At 42.6% G+C, this 23,523-nt stretch overlaps 1 protein-coding gene across 10 annotated transcripts in view; it reads right to left on the bottom strand.

The window, feature by feature from the left end:
- The window catches only part of Opcml (opioid binding protein/cell adhesion molecule like), a 1,190,405-nt gene that overhangs the window by 543,936 nt on the left and 622,946 nt on the right, over window positions 1-23,523 (bottom strand). For 3 of the 10 annotated variants that reach the window (XM_087214240.1, XM_087214241.1, XM_004862649.4), the window contains exon 2: window positions 15,210-15,294. In XM_087214240.1, the coding sequence (XP_087070366.1) occupies window positions 15,210-15,294 (85 nt within the window). Of the gene's footprint in view, window positions 1-15,209; window positions 16,037-23,523 lie in introns of those variants that run through there. The other 7 variants (XM_021242762.2, XM_004862648.3, XM_021242763.2 and 4 more) reach the window with 5 other exon arrangements.

Below are 23,523 nucleotides of genomic sequence, written 5' to 3'. Positions count from 1 at the left end.
TCCTTGGCATGGCTTTTCCTATTTCTACAGATCTGCACAACACTATTACCTTGTGGGGAAATGGAGACTGGACTATTTAAAAACTGCAAACAGCAAAGAGTAATTCCAGAACTTCTGAATACTAAAAGGATGAAAAAATTTACCTGGTCAAAGTTTCTTCAGTAAATCCTCCAGAATTTGGGGACCAGTTTCTTATGGGGACTCAGTTTCACAGAACTGAGACCAAAGCTGTTTTATCTGTATTCTTCTTTCTTCTTTGGATTTTAAATATTTTCTGTGGTGTGAAGTGACTTTATATCCACAGATACTGAGTGACTGCTTATAACATACATATAAGAATTTGTTGTAATAAGTACATACCCAACAAGACTTTGGCAGTGAAAGGGACATATATACATACGTAAAAAACCATGTCAAAACATATGGTAATATACAGATATGGTATCATAAATATATGGCGCCTGCTAAGATCATGCTGCATAGCTGTGAAGGGCTGGCTGCAATTTTAAGCCTGCAGTTTACTGTGGTTTTTTTGTATACGCTGCTGTCTCTCCCCTTCACAACTGACCCTGCAATTACAACCAGCAGAGCATTTGGACTGACAGACTCAAGGGATTTGGGGGACTATTACCTGGTTTGATCAGTGCAGTAAATTAGGGAGGGAAAGTTAAAACTTCCTGGCCATCTTCTTTTCACAGGCTTCTCCCTTGCAGGGTTTTAGTAGTTTCTTCCTCAACCAATGCTTGTGTTGCAGCAGCTGGTGTCTTTAAGCTTTCTGATCATAACGATGTACTATCTATAAATACATTTTTCTATTTGATTAAAAAAACTGAGGAAATAATTAATGTGATCATCACTATAGATAAATTTGACCTAACAAACCTAGATAGAACACTTACACTACAAAGGTAAAATATACCTGTTTTCAAGGACATATAGAAAATTCCCCTAGATTGATCATGTATTAGGGCACAACTGCAAGTCTTGATAAACTAAAAAAATAGTGAAATTCTACAATTTATCTTTTCTGATCAGAATGAAATGAAACTAGAGATCTAAAGATTTAAGGAAATTTGAAAAACCTACAAAAATGTGTAGAAATTAATAACACACTGTTAAACAACCAGTAATTAGAGAAAGACAACAAGGAAAATTTTTTAAAGATCTGGAGAAAAATGAAAATGAAAACAACATGCTAAAACTGGAGTGCAGTGAAGCAACGATAAGATGGAAATTTATAGCTCTAAACACAAATATTGAAAAAGAAGAAAAAAGGCTCAAATCAACAACTTACCTTGAAAACTTGAGGAACTAGAAAAAAAACAAATGAAACACAAGCTAGTAGAAAAATAAATTTTTTAAAAAAAATAAGAGAGAATAGAAAAATAATAGAGAAAATCAATGAACTTTTTTTTCTTTGAAAAATTAGCAAAAAATGAGAAATCTTTAGCAAGCTTAACTAAAAAAAACTACAGTCAGAAATGAAAGCAAGGACATTACAATCAATTATGCAGACGCAAAAATTTATATAAGAAGTACTATGTAAAAAGATGCACCAGCAAGTTGGGTAACCTAAATGAAATGGAAAAGCCCCTAGAAAGAATTTGACCTAACAAGACTCAATCTTAAAGAAATAGAAAATATGAACAGATCTGTAACTAGTAAAGAGATTAAATCAGTAATCAAAAACACCTCAAAAAATGAGCAAATAGCTTCACTGCTTGAATTCTATCACATACTTCAAGAAGAATTATCAACAGCCCTCCTCAAACTCTTCCAAACTATGAAGAGCAATAAACACTTTCAAACTCATTCATTGAGCCACTATTACCTCAATAACAAAGTCAGACAAAAAAACTACAAGAAAAGAAAGCTGCAGGTCAATAACTCTCTTGAATATCAATGCCCATCTCCTTCACAAAATGCTAGCAAACTGAATTTAACAGCATAGTAAAAGGATTATACACCATGATAAGTGAGATTTATTCCTGCAATGCAAGGATGGGTAACATGAAAATCAAACAATGAAATATACTACATTAAGAGATTGAAGGAAAAACATAAATACATGATCACCTCCAGTGATGCAGAAAAGGAATTGATAAAATTCAACACACTTTTTATGGCAAAAAAAAAAATTAAATTCAACAAACTAGGACTGACAGGAAGCTACCACAACCTCATGAATTATATGAAAATCCCACAGTTTACAATAAACTTGGTGACAAAAGATTGAAAGCTTTTCCTTAAAGATCAGGACAAAGGCAAAAATATCTGCTTCTACCACTTCTGAATATAGGGTCAGGTGTTCTAGAAGGAACTGTTAGTTGAGAAAAAGCTGATAAAGCATCCACGTTGGAAAGGAGGAAGGAAAACTATCTCTTCACAGATGACATAATCTTATGGGTAGAGAACTCTACAAAAACTTCACCAAAAAAAGGGAGAGGAAATGCTGTGATCCCAGCTACCCTGGAGGCTGAGGCAAGAGGATCACAAGTTCTAGGAGAGTTGGACAACTTGGAAAGATCTTGTCTCAAAAAAATAAAAATGATTAGTAATAGAGCACTAGACAGATAGACCAATGAACAGAATAGAAGACAGAAACAAAGCTTGGCATATATACTAAAAGTATTTTCAATCGGGTATCAAGAACATTCAGGGAGCAGAGGATAGACTTTTAAACAACTGATGCAGGGAAAACTGATTATTCATACCCAAAAGGATATAGTTAAAGCCTTCCCCAAGCCATATATAAAAATTAACTCAAACAGATCAGACTTTAAAATAGGGCTAAAAGAAAGGGGAAAGAAAAGAAAACTGAAGGGAACAGCTGCATGATACTGAATTTGACAATGTTTTCTTCAATGTGTGCAATAAAAATATAGGTAATGAAAGAAAAAATATATACAGCAAAACTGAAAACTCTAATGCATAAAAAAACCAGGAAATGTCTGCAGGTCATATATCTGGTAGAAGTTTTACTATCCAGAATACATAAAAATTGTAACTCAACAACAAAGAAACAAACCCAATTTTTTAAATGGGGGGGGTGTGAAATCAATTGAATAGACATTTCTTTAAAGAAGAGATACACAAATGATGAATAATCATATCAATATCACTCATCAGCAGGGAAATGCAAATCAAAACCACAATGAGACACCAATTTATGTCTATAGACTTGTTCTTGTAAAAACTAATAAATAAAAGCATAAAATAACATTGTTGGCTAAGACACTGAGAAACTGGAACGTCTGTACACTGCTGATGGAAACATAAAACACTTCAGCCATTATGGAAGACGGTTCAGTTCAGGAGTTCATCAAATAATTAAACAGAAAATTAACATATGATCCAGGAATTCCACTTTTGGGCATACACCAAAATAAGTGAAAGCAAAGACTCACTAAAACATCTGCACACTCATGTTCACGGCAGTGTTATTCACAATGGTGCACACAATAACCCAAGTGTCCATCCAAAGATGAATACACAAACAATATGATGTGTAAAAGACCGTGATCTAGTCTTACTGTGGAAGAGACTATGACACATGCTAGAACAGAAATGGGTCTTGAATATATCATGCTGGTTAAGTAAGCCAGGCACAAAAGGACAAATGTCATATGGTACCACTTATGTATCAGAAGGTACCTCATAAAGTCAAAATCAGAGAGAGAAGAGAGTGGAGCAGGGCTTGCCAGAGCTAGGGAAATGAAAGAATGGCAGGTTATTATTTGATACATAGAGTTTCCATTTGGGAAAATGAAATAAGTTCTATAGATTGATGTTAGTGAGGATTACATAGCAATGCAAATGCACTTAATGAGACTGAACTGGACATTCAAAATCTGTTAAAATGATTAATTTTATGTTATATATATATTTTACCACAATAGAAAAGGAGGTACAGACAGATTTTGGGGGTGATACAAGTTTTTCTGTATCTTGTGAGGTGGTACTTTCTTGGCTATATATGCCTGTTCAAATCTATTGATGTGAACATTTAATACGGGTGTGATTTATTTAAAGCAAATTTGTTTCCTGCCTCCATTTTTCTTCCTTTTTGTCCTTTCCTCCCTATGCCTGATCTGTGAGCTCTGTATTCTGCCAGCACATTCACTATATGTGAATGTTTAAATGGCCCAGAATTAATTCAACTTTAAAAATGTCCACATTGTCTACCCTAGTGCTTGGCATACAGTAGGCACTAAATAAAAGCTGCTTGTTTAAATTGTAACTTCATTACAGTCAGTTCTCCATATCCTAGAGTTCCGTGTTCTCAAATTCAAGCAATGATGGATGGAAAACACTTGAAAAGTCCAAAAAATTAATTGAAGTTGTACAGAACAAATCCATGCTCTTTTTGCTATTATTCCCTAAACAATATAGTATAACAATTATTGATGTAGCATTTACATTATATTGGATACTATAAATAATTGAGAGGTGATTTAAAGCATCCAGGAGAACGTGCCTAGGTATGTGCAAATAAATACCACTTTACATAAGGGACCTGAACATTCACAAATTTGGAGATCTCCCATGGACACTGAGGATATACTCCAACTCATATTTAAATTTTTTAAATAGCTGCTGTTTATTGCAAGCTTGCTGCAATACTAGATGTTAAGCTCTTTACAAACTCAAGGCCATTTTCTCCCTCTCAATAACCCAGTGAAGTGGGTATATAGTTCCCAGTTTTTTTAATCAAGAAATTGATGCTTAGAGAAATTGAGTCACTTATGCAGCCACATACAGCCATTACTTAAGCAGCAGAGCTGGGATTTGAAATGAGCCTTTTTGACTGCAGAGCTGATGTTCTTAACCTCTTGATAGAGGTTATACTTTATCTTACATTTCACTAAGCACCCACTGGCTTGCTGAGTGTAAAGCAGCATATAATCACGTGAATCCTAGGAGCTGTTTCCCTTGCACAGGTGCAGCAGAATGCATGCTAAGATAGACCAGGGACATCACATCACTGCAGCACTTGTTACAGACACAGCTGCATTTCAGACAGCCAAGGAAATGGGCCCATAAATCCTTTCATCCTGAGATGCCCTCGAGCATGTTCAGAGATTGCTTAGGTTGGCCTTTCTGTGCCCTGAGGTTAGCAGGCACTCTTCCAGACCACACCATCCTGCTCTGAAACCTTGGTTGAAAGGAAAGGCACCTCCCTCTCAATTGCTCAGAACGTCACGCCAGTGGCTTAGAGAGTCTTGAAAACTTCACAAATACTGCAATTATAACAAGCAGAAGGAGACAGGACAAGTTAAATACCAACTATCTAGGGAGAGAGTCATTCAACTAGAATTCAAATGCCAGAATCTCTGGCTGTAATTTCAGTGACTTTCCAGTTAATTCAAAATGGGTGCCACCGTCTCCATGAGAAACTGCAGGGATGTCGGGGCATTCATGTCCACGTGTGCACATGTGTCTTTGTGAAAGGGGGCGGGGAGAGATAAAAATAAAAGAAAAATACTCATCTTTTAAAAAAACTTGGAGCACCTACTATGCAGTAGGTATTGTATGGGACACTGGGGATATAGAGATGAATGAAGAATGTTAATGCATTTAAAGGAGGCGTGGGAGAAGCAGTGGAAATGACAATAGGAAAAGGACTGTTTAAATTTAGAGATGGCACAAAAAGCACAGAAGAGTACAAATTTGAGTACCGTAATTCCCTGCTCTTCCAGGGTGCCTTACAGCTAATATCTCAGTGTGAGCATTGCCACACCAATAATCTTATTGGCCTGACTGATTCACTTCCATGTGTACATGGGTACTGGCTCCTTCTTTTTTCCAACTAGGAAGTTCCAAACAGCCAAACAGCAAGCAGGAAGTCCCACATCAGGACAGCACCACTGGACAGTCAAGTTAGATAAATCACTAGCAGGCCACGTTTCTGAGAATAAACTGCTTACTGCAAATGAGCAGGGCAGACAGGAGCAGGGACTTGGCCTGGACTTCCATGAAGCATTTTCATACTGAGCATTTGCCTGGGCAGACACATGGTAAGCACGGGAAAGTCCCTGGTCTACCAGGCTGGGAAAGGTGGGGCCCAGGGAAACCCTAGTCTGTCTGGCAAGAGATCACTCAGGGTTTGGGAGAGCTCCTTCTTTGCTCTTTTTGACTATGCAGTAATTCCACATTAGCCATTTGTATCCCTTCATATGTACATCCTTTCTCTTTCTCCTTAACTTCCTTCTTTCTCTTCCTTTGGAAAATCTCTCTCCTCTCATGAGTCTTTCCACTGCTGTCATTTTCTTTATGTATCTTCTCTTCTTGGTTATTATTTATCAAAATACGTCCAACTGTCAAGCAAATTTATTGTGACAAATCTATACATGAATCAAATACAATGAAAGCTGTGCATTTTTAAATTAAATTTGGCTCAACAGACAGTGCTACAAACTCCCAAAACTTGTGAAAGTACTCTGAAATATCTTTGGGGAAATGATTCTATATTATCTCCTAATTACAACTACTTTTCTTCAGCCTTGGCATTCACTATAAACGCAAAATAATCATATTCATTTTTTCCTCTTTTGTGTAATTACTCCTACAACAATGTTATTTTGTATTATTCTTCATTGCTAGCATACAGCACTTTGGATAATTTTGAGTTAAATAGTTTTCTGTGGACTAGCCAGAGAACTTAACAGCCACTTATAACATTCTTTGTTCCCATTATGCAAAGGAAACTTGGTTAATCGAGACACTATAAATCTTCAGACCCACTGAAAAAGTTTAATATTCCAAGCCAATTTTTTAAAACTTTATTGATCACCACTTTTATGGGAAGCCAGGTCAAATTCTGCAGCATTTCTTACATTTAAACAAAATGTATCATTTCCAGGGGAAAAGGGACTAAGACAGATCATATGATTTTTCTCTAGGGTAAGAACCAGTGACAAGGTGAGCAGAGGCTCTTTGGCTATCTTCATTCTTAGCAGTTTATATTGAAATGTGAATAGAAAGATGGGGAAAGAGGATCAGTAAATGACACATTTTAGGGTTTAAGGTAAGTATTCTCTTTCGTGTATACTACTGGGGTCACCTGCTTCCTCACAGTACCCACTGATGGGCGCCTGCCGGCAAACAGCTTGCTTATTTTACTCTGACGGCCCTTTGAGGTTCTATAACACTGTGTGGGAGGCCACATAATAGAACAGCACATCTGGGGCAGATTCAAAGCCCACTGTACCATGATCTCCTGACCGTACACCGGGCCATCTGGTGGTTATCATTTCATGTAGGTTTGTCACACACATTTCTGCCAGCGCCAAGAGGTAGTTCGATGTGCACTTGAGTGCAGGTAAGGGGGTCAAGCACAGGGAAGAAAAAGAGACCCTAAGGGCAGGACAGCAAACAACCAAGACCCTCAATTTAAACACAGATCTCCTGGCCTCTGTTCAGTATATGAGCAGGAAATAAAAAAGGGCATTTTGGTTTTTTTCATGCTCGTAGCACACAGAAACCTTCTCTGGTCTATATAAATGGAAAGGGAAGATGTACTATAAAATTGAGAAGCAGCAGAAAGGTCTTCTAAGAGCAAATCTGAAATCTGTCACCTAAGAGCCATGTGACCAAAGGCAAGTGGCTTAATTTTTCAAAACCTGGATTTCCTAGGCAGTTAATTGGGTTTGCAATATCCTGAAAATTACATCAAATGATAGGTAATTGATGCGGCATCTGAGACCAAGTAAATCATGGATAATAGGAGTTTTTGTTTGTTCCAAAAGCATACTCCCTCTCCCGGGGCCTTTGCAAATTTTTTTAAAAGATGTGTGATATTATCCCTTAGGGAAAGTAATATAAGTCTCAAGATCTGCCTTTGTCTAACCTTCTCTACCAGGAAAATGATGCCAAGGTCTAGGCAGGGCAAGCACTGAGCAGACCAGACATCATGACTTCGATTTCACTTCTTTAAGAAAAGTATAGTAAAGGATAAGCAGCACCCAGTAGGTATTATTGGAATCTGGGAGGGGCCTGAGTAGAGACAAAGATGAAAAGAACCCTGTCTCTCCCTCTACAGCCATGTAAACTACAGCTCCATGCAAACTGTAACTCAGGTTTCACCAAATACAGCATGTGCCTAACCATCTTCCTTCAGGGCAAACAATAAACAAACAAATCTGAAATAATCCGGTGCTGTCTTGTCTGTATTAAAAAATGAATGAAGAAAGGGTAGCACTTGGTTCCTAACTTAATAGGGAATACAAACTTCAACAGCTATCTTGGACTAATTCCCTCTTTTCATCTCATGACTGTGAAGATTGCTTCCTGGTAATAATAAGTAATTTAAAAAGTCTTCTCCTGGGAAGGTCAAATAAGACCTACTTGACTCTTCCTCTCTGCTGCATCTCACTACCAGATCCCATCAGATCTGCAATACACTGTGGCTCCCTCTCAGCTGGCCACGCAGTAAGCACAGTAAGAAGGCCAAGGCAGAGTCCTTTATTAGAAGCTGGAAGAAAGGAAAATAGAGCTAAACTGAACCCAAGGGCCAAATTTACTAAAAGAGGCCAAATAATTAGCGAAAGGGCTTAGACAAGAGCTGCTGAGTTTTCCAGAATGGTGCAGGAAGGCACAAGACCTCTATTTTTTTTTTTTTAACGACCTCTATTTTTAATGCTCCAAAACATCTTCCTCCACCCTCTTCTTTGGAGTGTGGGTGTATGGTGTGCATGTGCTGGAGAGGGAGACCCAGCCCCACCAATCAGGGACATTATACATTGTCACAGACACAAGCCAGCTCTGTTCCTCAGACCTGGGGGTGCTGCAGCTGTGACCCAACCCAGGGTGCGCCAGCTCTCCAGGCAACACCACTGGTCTTGTTCAGTCATCTCCTTCATCTATGGCTAGGCAAACATCTCTAGAGACAGGACAGCCTCCCTTTCAAATGCTTCCTACAGCTGCTAAGAATATTCCTCATAACTCTGCCACCCTGCTTTTTGTCCAGTCCTCAGGGATACTGAAGACTTGGGCAGTTTCAGATGCAACCACAGTGGATTCAACTGTCCCCTCTGGCAAGTGTCTTGAGTGGAATCCAGAAGTCCCTCAAGACTCCAGGATCCTACAGTGCTGTCTAAATGTCCCAGAATCACATTGTAAAGAAAACGTATTAATCAGCTTTCCCATTGCCCAGACTATGTGACACCCACAATTTACAGGTCTGTCTCATTCACAGTTCCAGGGGTTCGGTCCATGGTTGGCCGGCTCCACAGAAGGTGTGGTGGAGCAAAGCCTCTCACACTGTGATGACTAGGAAGCAGAGGAGGGGAATAGTACCAGAAAGAGAGGCCAGGAACCAGGTATGGACTCCAAGGTCACTGCTCCATGACCCACCTAGACACACCCAGAAATGGGCTTTACTAATCTCCTAGGCAGTTCCCAAGCCAATCAAGCTGACAATTATGCTTCACAGAAAATGAAACTATTTAGATATTAAAAGCTCATTGCTGTAGAGGTAGCAATATATTAGAAGAGGCTGAGTCTCATTAAGATGGATTAAAGCATTCAACCACTACTTATTTTTTAATCCTTGGTACCCTGAATGATGTTTGCATTCAACATGTAAAGCATTAGCGCCAGGAGCGTGCAGTCTACACATGAAGAAATCACAGCCCATAGCTTGCACCTTTTAGAACAGAGGTCTACAGCAAGTGTTCTTGGAATTCAAATGAGGGTAGTTATTGACCACAGGAGCTAAAGGAATTGAAGAAAGATTAACACATTTTAAAGTTGTATATGAATGTGTGAGTATAGGGGAGAGAACGGAGTAGATGAAACTGGAAAAAAAAAATTACAACTATCATCAGGTGTTATTGAGGAATTCCATTGGTACAGCTGTACCTGGCATACACAGCCAGCTCTCCAAATCTGCAGGTTCTGCATCCATGGATTCATCCAAATGCAGAATGAAAATAATAAAAAAATTATTTTAGTTATATATATAGTCTATGTATGTACAGAATTTGGTATTTTGGTCATTATTTCCTATGAAATACAGTATAGCAACTATATACATGGTACTCATATTGTACTAGGAATTATAAAAAAAAAGTAGCTGTGGAGCTAGGTGTGGTAGCATGCTGGGAGCCTGAGACAGAAGAATCCCAAATTCAAGCTCAGCCTGAACAATTTAGCAACTTATTATGTCTCAAAATAAATAGGAGTCAGGGCCTGGGGATGTAGCTCAATGCAAAGCCCCTGGGTTCAATTCCCAGTACCTCAAAAAAAAAGTCTTGGATGATGTAAAGTGTACATAAGGTTGTGCACAGGTTATATGGGGATAATTTGACAGTTTGTATTCAGAACGTGAGCATCCCTGGGTTTTTCTGTTCCATAGATACCAAGGGATGACCTGATATGTCACTTTGAAGTTAACAGAAAAATGCCATATACCTTGTCTTCTGCCATCTCAAGGTACATATTTTTCCTATACATACATAACTGAACTCAAGTGTTCAAACTCATGCAGTTAATGTGAGGCAGAATAAGAACCACAGTGAATGAATGATCCAGGCCCTGAGCCCAGCAAATTCTAGAGCATGAAAGTAGTCACGAGGTGCAAGCACATGTGGAAGAGATTTAATTGTTGGAACTTAAGGGCAGAGAGGTTTACCTTGGCTCACAGTGTGAGAAGTTTCAGTCTACAGCTGCTGGCTCCAAGGCAGAAACACTGTAGTAGAAGGGCAAGGTGGAGGAAAGCAGCTGGCTTGACAACAGAGGAATCAGAAAGACAAAGAGCCTGAGAAGAAGGGGCCAAGGACCCCAAGGTCACACTCCCATGACACACCCAGACACACTCAGAAGTGTGCTCTACTAATCTGCTGGGTGCCTCTGAAGCCAGTCAAGTCCACAATCAAGAGTCACCATCACAGAGCCACTCCGAAAGGAAGGATGGAGAGAGGGACTGTGGATCCTAGCCTTGCTCAGATGCTCTAGGGTAGAGAACATTTAGAGTAGTGCTTCTTAATTCTGGCTCCACATTAAAAATACTACAAGAAATATTGTAAATGCCCACTTTCATGCTCAGTTTCAGAAATGTTGATTTCAGTCTGCCAGCACAGTGTTAGATTTTTGGAGTCTGCTTATTTGTTTTGGTGCTGGGGACTGAACCCACAATTTTAAGAAAACAAAGCATGTGCTCTACCAGGGACCTGCATCTCCAAGCCCAAGTGGAATTTTAAAAAAGCATACTAGGAGCACGAACTAGCAAACCAGGCTGACATCATCATATAAGCAGCCCTATCCCTTCTGGATCTGGACCTACTCACTTGCCTCCTTATAACCTTCACCTTCCCAGCCCACCTTAACACTGAAACAGTCCTTATGTAGCTTCGAGACCTTAAGCCCTGAGATGCAAAAATCATGTGGGTGTTTTAATAACCTAAAGGGTGCTCTAAATTTCCTAACTTACACAAAAGGAAAATCTGCCTGTGGAGAGTGCGAGTACAGGAAAACACCTGGATGCACAGCAGAATGTTGTACTTGGGAAATCCAGCGCCTCACTTGCTCTGGCAGAATCCCACCGCACAGATTATTCCTTGGCAGTCGACATGCCTCACATACTGGATTCTGAGTGGATTAGCTCAGAACTCCAAATCAAAGTGCGAGGACAATTTAGAAAAGAGTCATTAAGCATAATCCCAGATCAGTATGCCTGGATCAGCCAAACTGATTATTCTGCTGTTGGAAAAATTAATAAATAAATAAAACAAAACAAACCAGTAGGCTGGTGGGAATCATTCCCATTGAGTAAAATGGTTACAGCAACAACCACAAGGACTACTCTATGGTGCCCCTCAAAATGTCCAAATGGGTGTATGACATGGCCCCACAGAGAAACTACAAATTCAGGGGTGACAAAAGCTGATGGAGAAGGTACACCTGGGACCTCTGTGCAGCTCAGATGGCTTCATAGAGGCCAACGGGCCGTGAACTCACAATCATGGGCTGAGTCCTCGTCCTCCTGCGTGTATTGATTCAGACACAGGACTTCTAGATACTTGTCATATCTAATCTGAGGGAAACGCTCGGGACATTTTTAACCCAAGAGCAGATAATTGTAATGAAATGATTCTGGCCAAGAGGGCCCATTTGTAATAATGAATTCAAATCAGATTCATAGAAGCTATAATTCAACCAACCATAGTGAATAGCACCTTCATTTTCCATATCATCTCTCTTCAAAAAAGGCAAAATAACTCAATATTCAAATAATTATTTTTACTTTTCAAGTAGGCCTGTGAAGTAGTTATGAGGGAGATAATATTGCCTCACTTACATAAAATGAGTTTTCACCCACGTTCCAAACTTGAGTGCTGTCATTGACACATCACTTCTTAATGTCCCCTTGTGTAATCAAAGAACTGTCACAACAAAACCGATATCCCACAGGAAGGAAATCACTCTTCTTTAAGCTGTAAAACATCTGAAGGTGGACCCAGGCTTCTCAGTCTCTTTGCTTTTCCTACTAGGTTTTCTTCGCTCCTTCTCTGACTTTGTTCAAGATTTAGAAATAGACTAGAGATAATTTTACCCAGGGCACTCACAATTGCAAAGGCTTTGTATGGCTCATAGGCACTGGTAACATTTTTGCTTTTATACACTCTGAACATTTGGTGTATTTAGAACTAAATTCCCAAGCAATAAATTCCCAGTGAATACTTATAAGGAAACCAAAGAGTGACTATACTTAAGAATTACAGGGGTGGGTGTGTAGCTCAGTGGTAGAGTACTTGCTTAACATAAATAATTAGATTCCCAGCAATGTAAAAAACACATAAATAGATAAGAATTCTAATGTTTTAAAACCAAAAAGCAGGACCAAATAAAGCATGGTACATTTCCATAGGGTTAGAGGCCTGGGTTTCCAGTGACTGGAAACATGGCCTCTTCCTCAGAGTATTGACAAGTAAGTTTCTTGCTGAGAAGAGAACACAAGTGTTAGCCCATAAAGCAAAGACATGTGGAAAACAAAAGGAAAGAGACTGAGACCCACAGAAATTTGCAAGAGATGTTTATGTTCTTTTAAGAAACACTGTGATAGCAGTGAAATTAAAACCTTTAAAAAACCATGGAACAATAAGAATGAAGAGGTGAAGGCAAGAAAGGAAGGGAATGAATAATAAACAAAAGCATGTCAGTTGGAGGCATCTGCTAAAAACAAAAGAAGAAAGTAATAAAAGAGGAGTCTATAAATGTAAAATTATTTAGATGTGAAATAAGGTACTAAATTTCTGTAGTCTGGTGGTTAAAAAAAAGTATAGAAGAGAGGCAAAGTCAACACAAGACATGTTCTTACTTTAAAAAAATTACACCACGCAATCAGGTAATAGAGGATAACCGTTACATTTGACCATGTGAGCTGTCGTTTGTTTTCCACAAAGCACAAAAAGCAACTATTCTGCTTTTCCTTTTTTATTCCCATTCCCATTACCAAGCACAGCTGCTAAACATTAGAACCGAAGATCATGAAAACAGGCCAGCAGCTAATAAAAAATGGTAGATCAAAGCTGGCCCTCTGCTGGTGGAGCCATCTTAATGCATCCCAGAAAACAGCTCAAGTTTTTAAGTTTCTGGGTTCATTCTGAGGGGCAGGCAGAGGACAGAGAGTTTTGGAAAGTTTAGCCCTGGGATTCTCCTCAATGCTGAACCTGTCTGTTGTCCACAGGAAAAGATGAAAAAGTAAAGAGCTATGTGGCCGTGTCAGCTCGCCTCCCAAGACTAACATCTGTTCATATCTCCATGGCTGACCTGTGTCATGGCTGTGTGCTCCTCCTATATTTTAGCACACCGATCTGCAGCAAATGCGTGTCCCACAAGTTATTTCTCCAGAGCAGACTCAGAACCTCCCTTGAAACAGTGAAGTGGGGATAGCACATTCCTGTTTGGGATAGGATAAGGGATGCCCACAGGGCCAGGAGGACATGTCCCCTACGCAGTGTGTGAGGGACATCTCTGTCCTCCTTTTTTCTCCATCCTCCAACCTCCAAGCACCAGAAGATAGGAATCTGGGACTTGTTCTTGAGCTCAAAAAAAAAAGAGATTCAGCTGAGAACCACCTAAAGTAGCAAGAATCTAAACTTAACCACAAGCCTTGGGAAACCAAGATGTGTGTCCCAAAGGCCTCCATTCCTTCTCCCTTTGAGACTATCCCACCAGGAAAACCCAGGAAAGAACAGGAAGGAAATCCCACTCTCACTCTTTCCTTGTAGAAGCCAGGCATTTGGGCTGCAGAATCTGGGTCACAGTGTTTTATTTTCGTCATAACCATCAAAGTCATAGACAGGGCAAACGCATTCACCCTGTGTTCATTGTGAGACATAGTTAAGCTGGGACGTCCCTGAATCTGTCTCCTAGGACCAAAACTGCCTCATTAAAGGGATAAAAGATGATATCTGCTGAGCTGGTGGAAAGTGGTGGCTGCATTTTTATTAAAGTCTCTGCTGCAGCAGGCCCAGTCCCCAAAGGTGCATATTCCAACAATCTCCACCCTGGCCTCCAGTTCTTAAGTGACTCTGTAACTCATTAAGGTAAAACAAAACACTTCCCTATTGTGCTTCTCACCCGGGAGTGATGGCGTTGCATAAAAGCTACAACCCTCTCCTTGGCCCCAGCCTGCAAAAATAAAAAGCTCTCATAATTTACAGCAGGAGCCCCAGGCACACCACATGGGGTTGGCACAAGTGGCTGTGTCTTGAACACACTCCTAGCAGGCCCCGGCCTGGCGGTGGCAACTCCAGGGCCTCACATTGTTTAGTAACCCTCTGAAAGGCGCTGGCCTGACCATCCTGAGCAACATCTGGCCTTGTCGGCCTTGTCACACACCTCCGGCCTGGGAGAGAGCACCCGGGCTCCACTCCAGGCCCTTCCCGTCCTCATTCATCAAGGTAGACAACCAAGAGTGAATCCAACCTTGTCATGTCCCCACAAACACATGACGCCCCAAATGCGGACTTCAAGGTTAACTGGCACAAGCACAGGTCAGAAAAATCAGACCAAAGGACAAATCTGTCCAAGCAAATGGGTCTCCGCAAACACTGACGAAACTGGCCACCTCTTGGGCCTGCAGAAGGCCCTAGCCTGCGCTCCAGCGCTCCTCACAGAAGCCTTCTTTCATTCTCTCTCCACCTGGCCCCTCCCCAGGAACTCAAGTCCAAGGGGCTCAGCCCCGCCGAAGGCCGGCTCCCTACCTGAGGGTGGCGCTCTCCCCCTGCCGGACCGTCACGTTGTCCATCGCTTTGGGGAAAGTGGCATCTCCGCTCCGCACGGGCACTCCTGTGGGTACAAGGAACAGCAGCCTGAGAGACACGACCACGAGGCACTTCCAGGGCAGGAACAGGTACCCACAGACCCCCATCCTCGACTGCCACAACTTCCCAGAACTCGGCGGCCGCGGCAGGTCCTGGTCCCCCGCCCCGTGCGCGCACCAGCCGGTCTCAGGAAGTGGCGTGGGGAGGAAGGGAAGAGCGCGCGGCGGGAGCCGAGGGGCGAGGGCGGCGAGTCGGGCTCTCCAGAGTCTAATAATTCTTCCCGGGTCCTGCCTCAGCGTTCCAGCCCAGCGGAACCAGATGCCCCCTCCCGATCCAGGAAGAGCTTTCTCGATGCTCCCCAGGGAAGAGGGAGGGCGAGGAGGAAGGAAGGTGCAAGGAGGAAGGTCACAGATTGCGCTTTCTCTGCCTCTCTCTTCAAGATGCTACTTTAAGATTCAGTTGGGCACGTTCTGCAGCGGTCTGGCATCAAAAGTTTATAACCCAAAGAAGGCGGCAAGTGGCTCTGACATCAAGGAGCTGTCGTAAAAACGCTCCCGCTTCAAGAAGAGAAAATGTTTTATTAGCTCACACATATGTACGGACGTATTTATAAACCAGTCCCAAGTCTCACATCTGGAACCCAAAGGCGATAAAAAGTTCCGCGTGAGGCCGCGGTGCGAGCCGCGGAACCCGGTCGCCGCGTCCTCCAGCCCTCTGGGCGCCGCCGGCGCAGTTCTGGGCGCGCTGGGCGCTGCGGCGGCCCCCCGCCTCCTCCGGGACGCGGCACGGGACGCGGGGACGCGCGGACGCCACGCTTCGCTCAGCGGCCGCCCCCGGCCTCCGCACCGCCTTCCTCCGGGGAGCAGCCCCGACGCGCGCGGGCCCAGATCGCCGGGGTTGTCATGGCAGCAGCTCCATCCCTGACCACCACTTTCTCCGGGTGCCGACTGGAGCGAGCGGGCGGCGCGGACTGCGCGCTCATCCCGGCGGTGCGGACGCGGGGCGCAGGCCCACCTTAACCCCCGCCGCGCCGGCCTCGGCCGCGCACCCGGGCTGGGGATCTTTTCGGGGCTGAACCCGGACCGCACCGGGCTCCACGGTCCCCGACACCCAGGCAAGCCCAGCGTGTTGCGCCCCACTCAGAGACTCCCCCACTGCCGAGGTGGGGGTGGGGAGCTGGAGGGGGGACAGACCGGAGAGGGAGGGAGTTCTGGGGAAAGCAGCAAATTGAAAGCTGACACCAGCACCTTCCCTCTCTGTTGCCGACGCTGAAGTTGCCAAACCCCTCCCTGAGGACTGAACTACGTTCCCCACCCTAGGTAGCAGAACTAGCCTGGGTACCCGCTACTCTGCCGCGGGCTGGGCACCTAGGCGAGCTGAGGTCCCGAGGCAGAGCTCCCCTGTGCCTGTGAAGAAAAATAGGGTTGCGCTCCCTGCTCTCCTGACCAACCTCTAAGACACCTGCTCCCCCCTGCTCCCATGACTGGCAAATCTGAATTTCTTCTTACAGCACGACATGCAAAATAGCCCTCATTACCCATGCATTTTATTGTAATGAAAAGCAAAACCTGAGAAAAACACAAGGAAACCCTAAAAAGTGGTAGGACTGATCTTCATAAAATGTCTATGGCTTTATGATCACAGGAAGGAGACCCATAGCAGTACTGCCTGGGGACCCAGGGATACGGTGTTCTTAGAGGCCAACCTCTGTCTTTGGGCTCTGATTCATTTCCTTCAGTTCCCAACCCAAGCGCTCCCGCTTTCCTTGGGCCGCTCATTATTCTTGTTCCTGCTCCGCCTAGCAGAAAGCACCTCTCACTGCATGGCTCTCATTCTTGTATCCTAATTTAATGGTTGCTATGTGCATCTGCTCTACTGTATTCTATCTCAGACCCTTTTGTTAAATTAGACTGGGCTCTGCACAATTGGCAAAATGAAATGTAATTCAAAAATAAGCATTAAGCTCTTAGCATTTATTACTTTCGGTGCCCACGGATACTAAGAGGTACTACTTCTCTCCGTTCCAGGGAACTGAACACAAGCACATACTGCCCCAGTCCTCCTTGTAAAATGGTTAGCTCACATATAATTTTAGGCTTAAAAATGTTAATTTGAGCATCTTAGGGAAAAAGCATACTTACCACTAGTTGTATCAGCTACAGGGAAAGCACATATTAGACCTTTTCCAGTGAACGGGCAGAATTTAGGCAGGAATGCAGCAGAGCAGTCATCCTGAAATCCTGGGCTGCAAGGTTGAGGGGTGCAAGGATGCAGAGAGGCTGAGGGTTTCCAGAGTAGCTAAACTCAGAATCTGAGGATGAGCCAGGGGTGTGGTGGAGCACATCTGTCATCCCAGAACTCAGGAAGCTGAGGCAGGAGGACTGCTTCAAGTTCAGGCCAGCCTGGGCTACATAGCGAAACCATGTCTCCAAAAAAGGAGGAAAAAAGAATTTGAGGATCCTTCAACAATTTCAATGGCACACATTGAGTGTACCTCAATTTTCTATATTCATGTTGTGCATAATCTTCTCAACCCTATGATGATCTGGTCTAGTATCAACAACAGGAAAAGCTCCCTTTTATGCTTTAACCTGCATAAAGCTGAAAACCTGAGACTGTCTACAGTTTTTTTCAGCTATGGAGTGAGTGAGTATCTTGAACCCAAGTGGGTGGCAATAGTGCAGTCTGCTCAGGGGGCAGCCCAGGTCATCCATTTCTGCTACTCAGTTATGGGGACCAAGCTCTATTTCTTTGCCTCTTGGTCCTGTTCCTTTTCAGGAGAGGAGAGGAGGGCAGTTGCTCTGTCAGCATGTGAAAGATGGCTGGTGGTAGGGAGAGTTATTGGAGAAACAAAGAAAGGAAGAGCCCCAGAGATTCCACACAGGAAAAGGATGGCTGAGGCTGGGAAAGAAGAGAGGTAGGCTGAAGGGAGGCATAAGCTTTACAATAATGCAGGTTCTATTATTGAAAAGGAATAAACCAAGCACCTTACTCTTTGCCCAGCTGTCTCCCCCAACTAAAGGCATCCAGGGACCTAAAGAGCAGGCCTGTGTCTGTTCTCTTCTGTTAGTCTGACTCCTGTTTAAGTATCTGTGCACTCACTCCAAATAAGGACTAATGAATCAGAGAAATAACTGAAAGTTCTGATCTGTCAGTCTGCCTTAGTCTGCAGTTTTGAGGTGATTTTAATAATCTGTAAGGCACTGTTATGGGCTAGATGTCCATTTCTAGTATCTAAGGCTAAAGCCACATTGAAATTGGAAAAAAGTTGAGTTTCAGAGTGAACAGGACTAACTACTTCATATTAGGCATTTTCTATGAACTGCTTTGGCCAAGTATTATGATATGGTGGCCCCTAATTAATATGAAGATATGAAATCATATATAAAGATAGATTAACATTGACTAGGAAAACTGGTTCTGAAGTTAAATGTCTGCTCAGATACTGACTCCTCATCTCTTCAGTGCATGACTGGTACCTGGTCATCCCCACCTTACTTGCCTTACAAGTACTGGAGTTTCTTAACATGTACCCTGAATTTTGTCTTAGGAATAGTGAGATGACAGATACACAGATTGCCCTGACACAAGAGTGTATTGTTCACTGTTCCCAGTCGAAGGGGTGCACCACTCATGCTGTGTTGAGACACGTAGGGAACCACCAACATTAGTCAGGAGGCAGAAAGAAAGAGAAAGCACTGCAGAGATTTTATTGTGCATCCCATGGGATGACCAGGTGAGGAAGAGTGGACCAATTTCATCCACTTTTGGACTGTATAATTTAAATGTTTTTGGCCGGCTCCGGGCTATCAAGGTGATCTCTAGTTGGCTTCAACCTGAATGTGGGGTGGCTTACTGTGTGTTTTTCAGCTTTTCACTGTTGTGACAGAAGACCTGAAAAGAACATCTTGAAGGAAAAGTCTGTTTTGGCTAATGGTGTCAGAGGATTCAGCCCAGGGTTGGCTGGCTCCATTGCTTTCAGGCCCATGACAAGGCAGAAACATCATGGCAGATGGGCAGAAAGCAGAGGGAAAGTGAGAAAGGCAGAGAAGAAGAGACCAGACACTAGATATGGTCCTAAGGTCAGGCTTCTGACATTTCAACTAGGCCCAACCTGCTGTTTCTTTCACCTCCCAATAGGCCATCAGATTATGATCTCAGTGGATCAAGCAGCTTGATGAAGTTAGAGCCCTCATGATCTGATCCTTTCCCCAAAAGTCTTATCAGCTGGCAGTCAAGATTTTCTCACATCATTTATGATATTTTAAATCCAACCTGTAACAAAGTAAGAGAGATATTGCCTTAGAGTGTGAGAATTAGATACAAGGAGTGTTTGGGGGGTCAAGGGTTCAGACTGATCAATTTGCAATTTGAAAGGCAAGTTGTATACTCTCACTAAAAATAGGGTAGTCCTAGAAAGGACAGCCTCTCTGGAATTAGCAGGGTCCCACAATATGAAAGCATCATAAAATGCAAAAAAAATTCAAAAATGATTAATATAGGGAAAAATTAATGTGGTAATGTGTGCAACATATCACCAAAGGACTTGACAGGTTGGAAAACATCAAAACCATACAGTATGGTTATATAACGTACCCAGTATTTTTATTGATAACAGTTTGTGACATGAAAAAAGATGTGAATGAAAATATATAAATGCCCTCTTTCAAACTGGAACTTCAGCTTATCTGTGGGAGTCTTGTTATAATGACAAATCTGTAGCAGAAAAAGCAAAGTTGAATGCAGATCACAAGCTGCAGTACCCAAAAGTGAAGAGACCACTGGCTAGCTGGAGATAATCATGAAAGACTTGAGGATAAGGATCCTTGCCAGAGGTAATGTAAAGAAGCCTGGGGACTCCCAGGTCAGAATTCAGGTGGCTCTAGCTCTTTAAAACTGGAAGGTGGTGTCTGCAGCAGAGAGAAGATGGAATGGCCCAGAGGAGCTGGGTAAAAAGTAAGAATCCATCTGGAAAAAAATACCTGTGTAGTCTAATCACATTTGGCTAAACCAGTTTAAATAAGATGTATTCCCCTAACATTCCTACTTAGATATAGATTGTGACTGGTGATGGAACCACGAGTGTTACATCATGGAAGAGTCAACTGGTCAGAGTCACACAAGCAACTCATCCACAGAGAGGACAGTCACAGAGAAGGCAAACAGGAGAAAGGAACCCTTAGAAGGTAGCTTCTGTTCAGAACCTAAACAGTTGTCCTGACTGCCTAAACTGACTGCTGATGACAGCAAGTCATAAGCATCCTGTTGCATCTGCATGGATGGCTCTAACCAGTCTTGTGGATTGTACATACTCTCTTACCCATGGCGTGGCATGAAGTGTTTATGTTCCTTGACAAATCACCCTCTCACCTCACAGAAGGGGAAACTCAAGACAATTAAAGAATAATGAAGAAACTCTAACACTGTTTTCATTTCTTTCTGCATTGATTCATTCACTAATTCTGTAAATATGTATTACATTCCTATTTTATGGTGGCCACTGTTCTAGGGAAACAATGAAGATGAGATCTGTGAGAAAACTATCTTGTTTGCTTTTCTGCAAAGTTCTGTTAGAAGTTTTGAAGTGGACATTGCTTCTCGGCCTTTTGGCTAAGATCAAGTATGAAGTATTGAGGTGGAGAAAAAAAGAGATAATAAAATAGTAGTAGATTCAAATATTTGGATTGGGCATTGTGTTGCAAGTTAAAAAAAGAAACAACCACAGCAGTTGATTTGATTTGATGGGGTGGAAAAAATGATAAACTGAGTAGGAGAGAAAGCCTCTGAGGAAGCTGCATATGGGGTGTGTCCAGGCTGGCCAAAGGGCCCAACCAAGGAAAGGCTGGAGCAAGCAGGTGATTTCTGGTAGGGACAAATGTCAGAGGAGTCTGGGTGGGACAAATGGCAGAAGAGGGCATGCTCACACTGGGCCTTGCCAACCTTGGAAGCTGAGAATTTAATTCAAAGGGCAGGGTGGTATTTCAGAAGACTTTGAGCAAGTAAGTGCCAGGATCTGATAGGTACATTTTGCAAATTACTTTGACTGTGGTGTAGAGAGTGAATCACGGGCACAGAGCAGAAGCAGGGAGTTTCAGAAGTAGAACAGGCCGGGATGATGGGAGAAAGAAAAATGGAGAGGAAAGGGGCAGGTCTACTATTTAGGACTTCCTAAGCACTGGGGTGTTGGGCTAAAGAAAGGGATTGAGGATGATTTGAGTAACTTCGAAGTGCAGCTTCCTTTAACAGAACAACCTGAAGGGGTCAGTTTAAAGGGGCAGGAGCTGAAAGAGGGGACGAAAGTTCTGATTAAGTTGTGAGTCTCTGGCTTCATGAGAGCCTAATGCAGATGTCAGGATGGCAGAGGGAGACAGGCTGAAACTGACACACAGGGCTGAGGACAACACCTTTCTCACCTAAAACCTGATTTTTCCTTTACAAGATTTTAAAGGATGTTAAAACTCTGCCTTACGGATTTATCACAAAGGCACACTGTCATTAGGATCTGCAGACTCCTGTGCATTTGTCTGCAGTTTAGAAATAGGCCTCTTCATCCTATCATGAAGGCCCTGAGCTCTCCCACTCCAGTGAAGTCATGTCTCCTACATCTCTTGACTTTAGAGATCTCGTCTTTAGAGAGTAGAATCTAACACTGCTTGGGGATCAAACCACAAAGTTATGTTTTTAAGAAAACAAGAGGGCCAGGCATTTAGTTCAGTGGTTTGGCCACCTGCTGCGCAAGCTCAAGGACCCGAGTTCGATCCCCGGTACCACACACAAAAAAAAAGAAAACAAAAAAATGTTGCTTACTTTTATCTTCAATGTGAGTCAGGGGACCTGGGTTTATAATCTGGGTCTGTTGTAACTGCTCTGCTGTGATCTAGAGAAACAAAGCTTGTGTGTGAAGTGTCCTGGGGAGGAGGCCAGCCTAATGCCCACCTCAACAGTCCACTATCTGTGGATTTCACAAGTGTTCCTTACCTCACTCCCTTTTACCTTCCATTTCTGTAAATGGAGGTGATGAGAGCAATAGTTTTTAGGAAAGTTGGTCCAGGCAAGCTCAGGCTGCTGTCACAAAATTCTATGGCCTTAGGGGATTTAAACAGGGAATTTATTTCTTATAGTTGTTTAGGCTGGAATCTAGCTATCAGGATAGCTTGAACACATCCCGGGGAGAGCCCACTTCCTGGTTTGAGATAGCTGCTTTAGGCTGGGGGCTCACATGATGGGCAGAACTGGCAGCAGCAATGTAGAATTAGCCTCCATCCCAATCTTTATAACCTCATTTAACTTACATTATCTTCCCAAAGCCCTTTCTCCAAATTCTGTCATATTGGCAGGGTTTCCACAGGTAAATTGGAGGGGAGCGGATAAAATGCAGTCCATAGCGCTATTAAGAAATACTTGTAAAGTAACAGCACCCTTCCTGGTACTCAGTAAGCACTCAGTAGACACTAGTTCTTCTTACATAGGGAAAGAACTCTAATTCCCTTTTTTTTCTTTCTTTCTTTTTTCGTGCAGGGGATCGAACTCGGGACCTTGTGCTTGGGAGGCCGGCGCTGGAACCACTGAGCTAAATCCCCGGGCCTCTAATTCCCTATTGTTACAAGATTCTTCTCTAAAGTGTCTCTGTGGATAGATAAACTGTAAAAGTCAAGACAGAAAAATTTCCAAGGTATTGAATAGTGTGTGTGTGTGTGTGTGTGTGTGTGTGTGTGTGTGTGTGTGTGATGCAAAAGCAGGACAGGCCTTTTTCTGACTTAGAGGAAGAGCCAGTTTTAGAATTAGCAGTCACCAAAGGTTGAAAAGGTGTGTGTGGTTATTAATAAGCTTCCATTTTACACTGGAGGAGCTGCCTAGTTGAGGATGGTTATTGGAAAATTTGGGATCCCACAGAAATATCTACTATTTTATTTTATCTAATAAAATCTGTATCCAGTAGTAAAGGCAATTTCAAACTGTGTGTTATTCATAAATAAGGAAAACTTACAGCTTGTGTTTATCTGAGAGAAAATTGTACCCAGCTGCTCTGCGTGTGCATTAGGAAGAAGCATGAAATAAGAAGCTTGTACTTGATGTATATTTATGTCACAGAGGCCCACCTACATCAGTATGGACCATGGAGGGGGTCAACTCGGGGATATTGTGGCTTGGCCTGATGGAGGGGGCTGCTTGGGGCCCTCATAGTGTGGAACTGTAGTAAACTAGAAACTTGTTTTTAGAGAACTGAGCAGTAGAAATGACTGAGCATTTCAGG

This window comes from Heterocephalus glaber, unplaced genomic scaffold (genome assembly GCF_053883595.1).
Source record: "Heterocephalus glaber isolate CG9 unplaced genomic scaffold, H.glaber_assembly_v1.0 deba00001446, whole genome shotgun sequence".
Classification (NCBI taxonomy): Eukaryota; Metazoa; Chordata; class Mammalia; order Rodentia; family Bathyergidae; genus Heterocephalus; species Heterocephalus glaber.
This window is presented reverse-complemented; position numbering and strand designations above follow the sequence as displayed.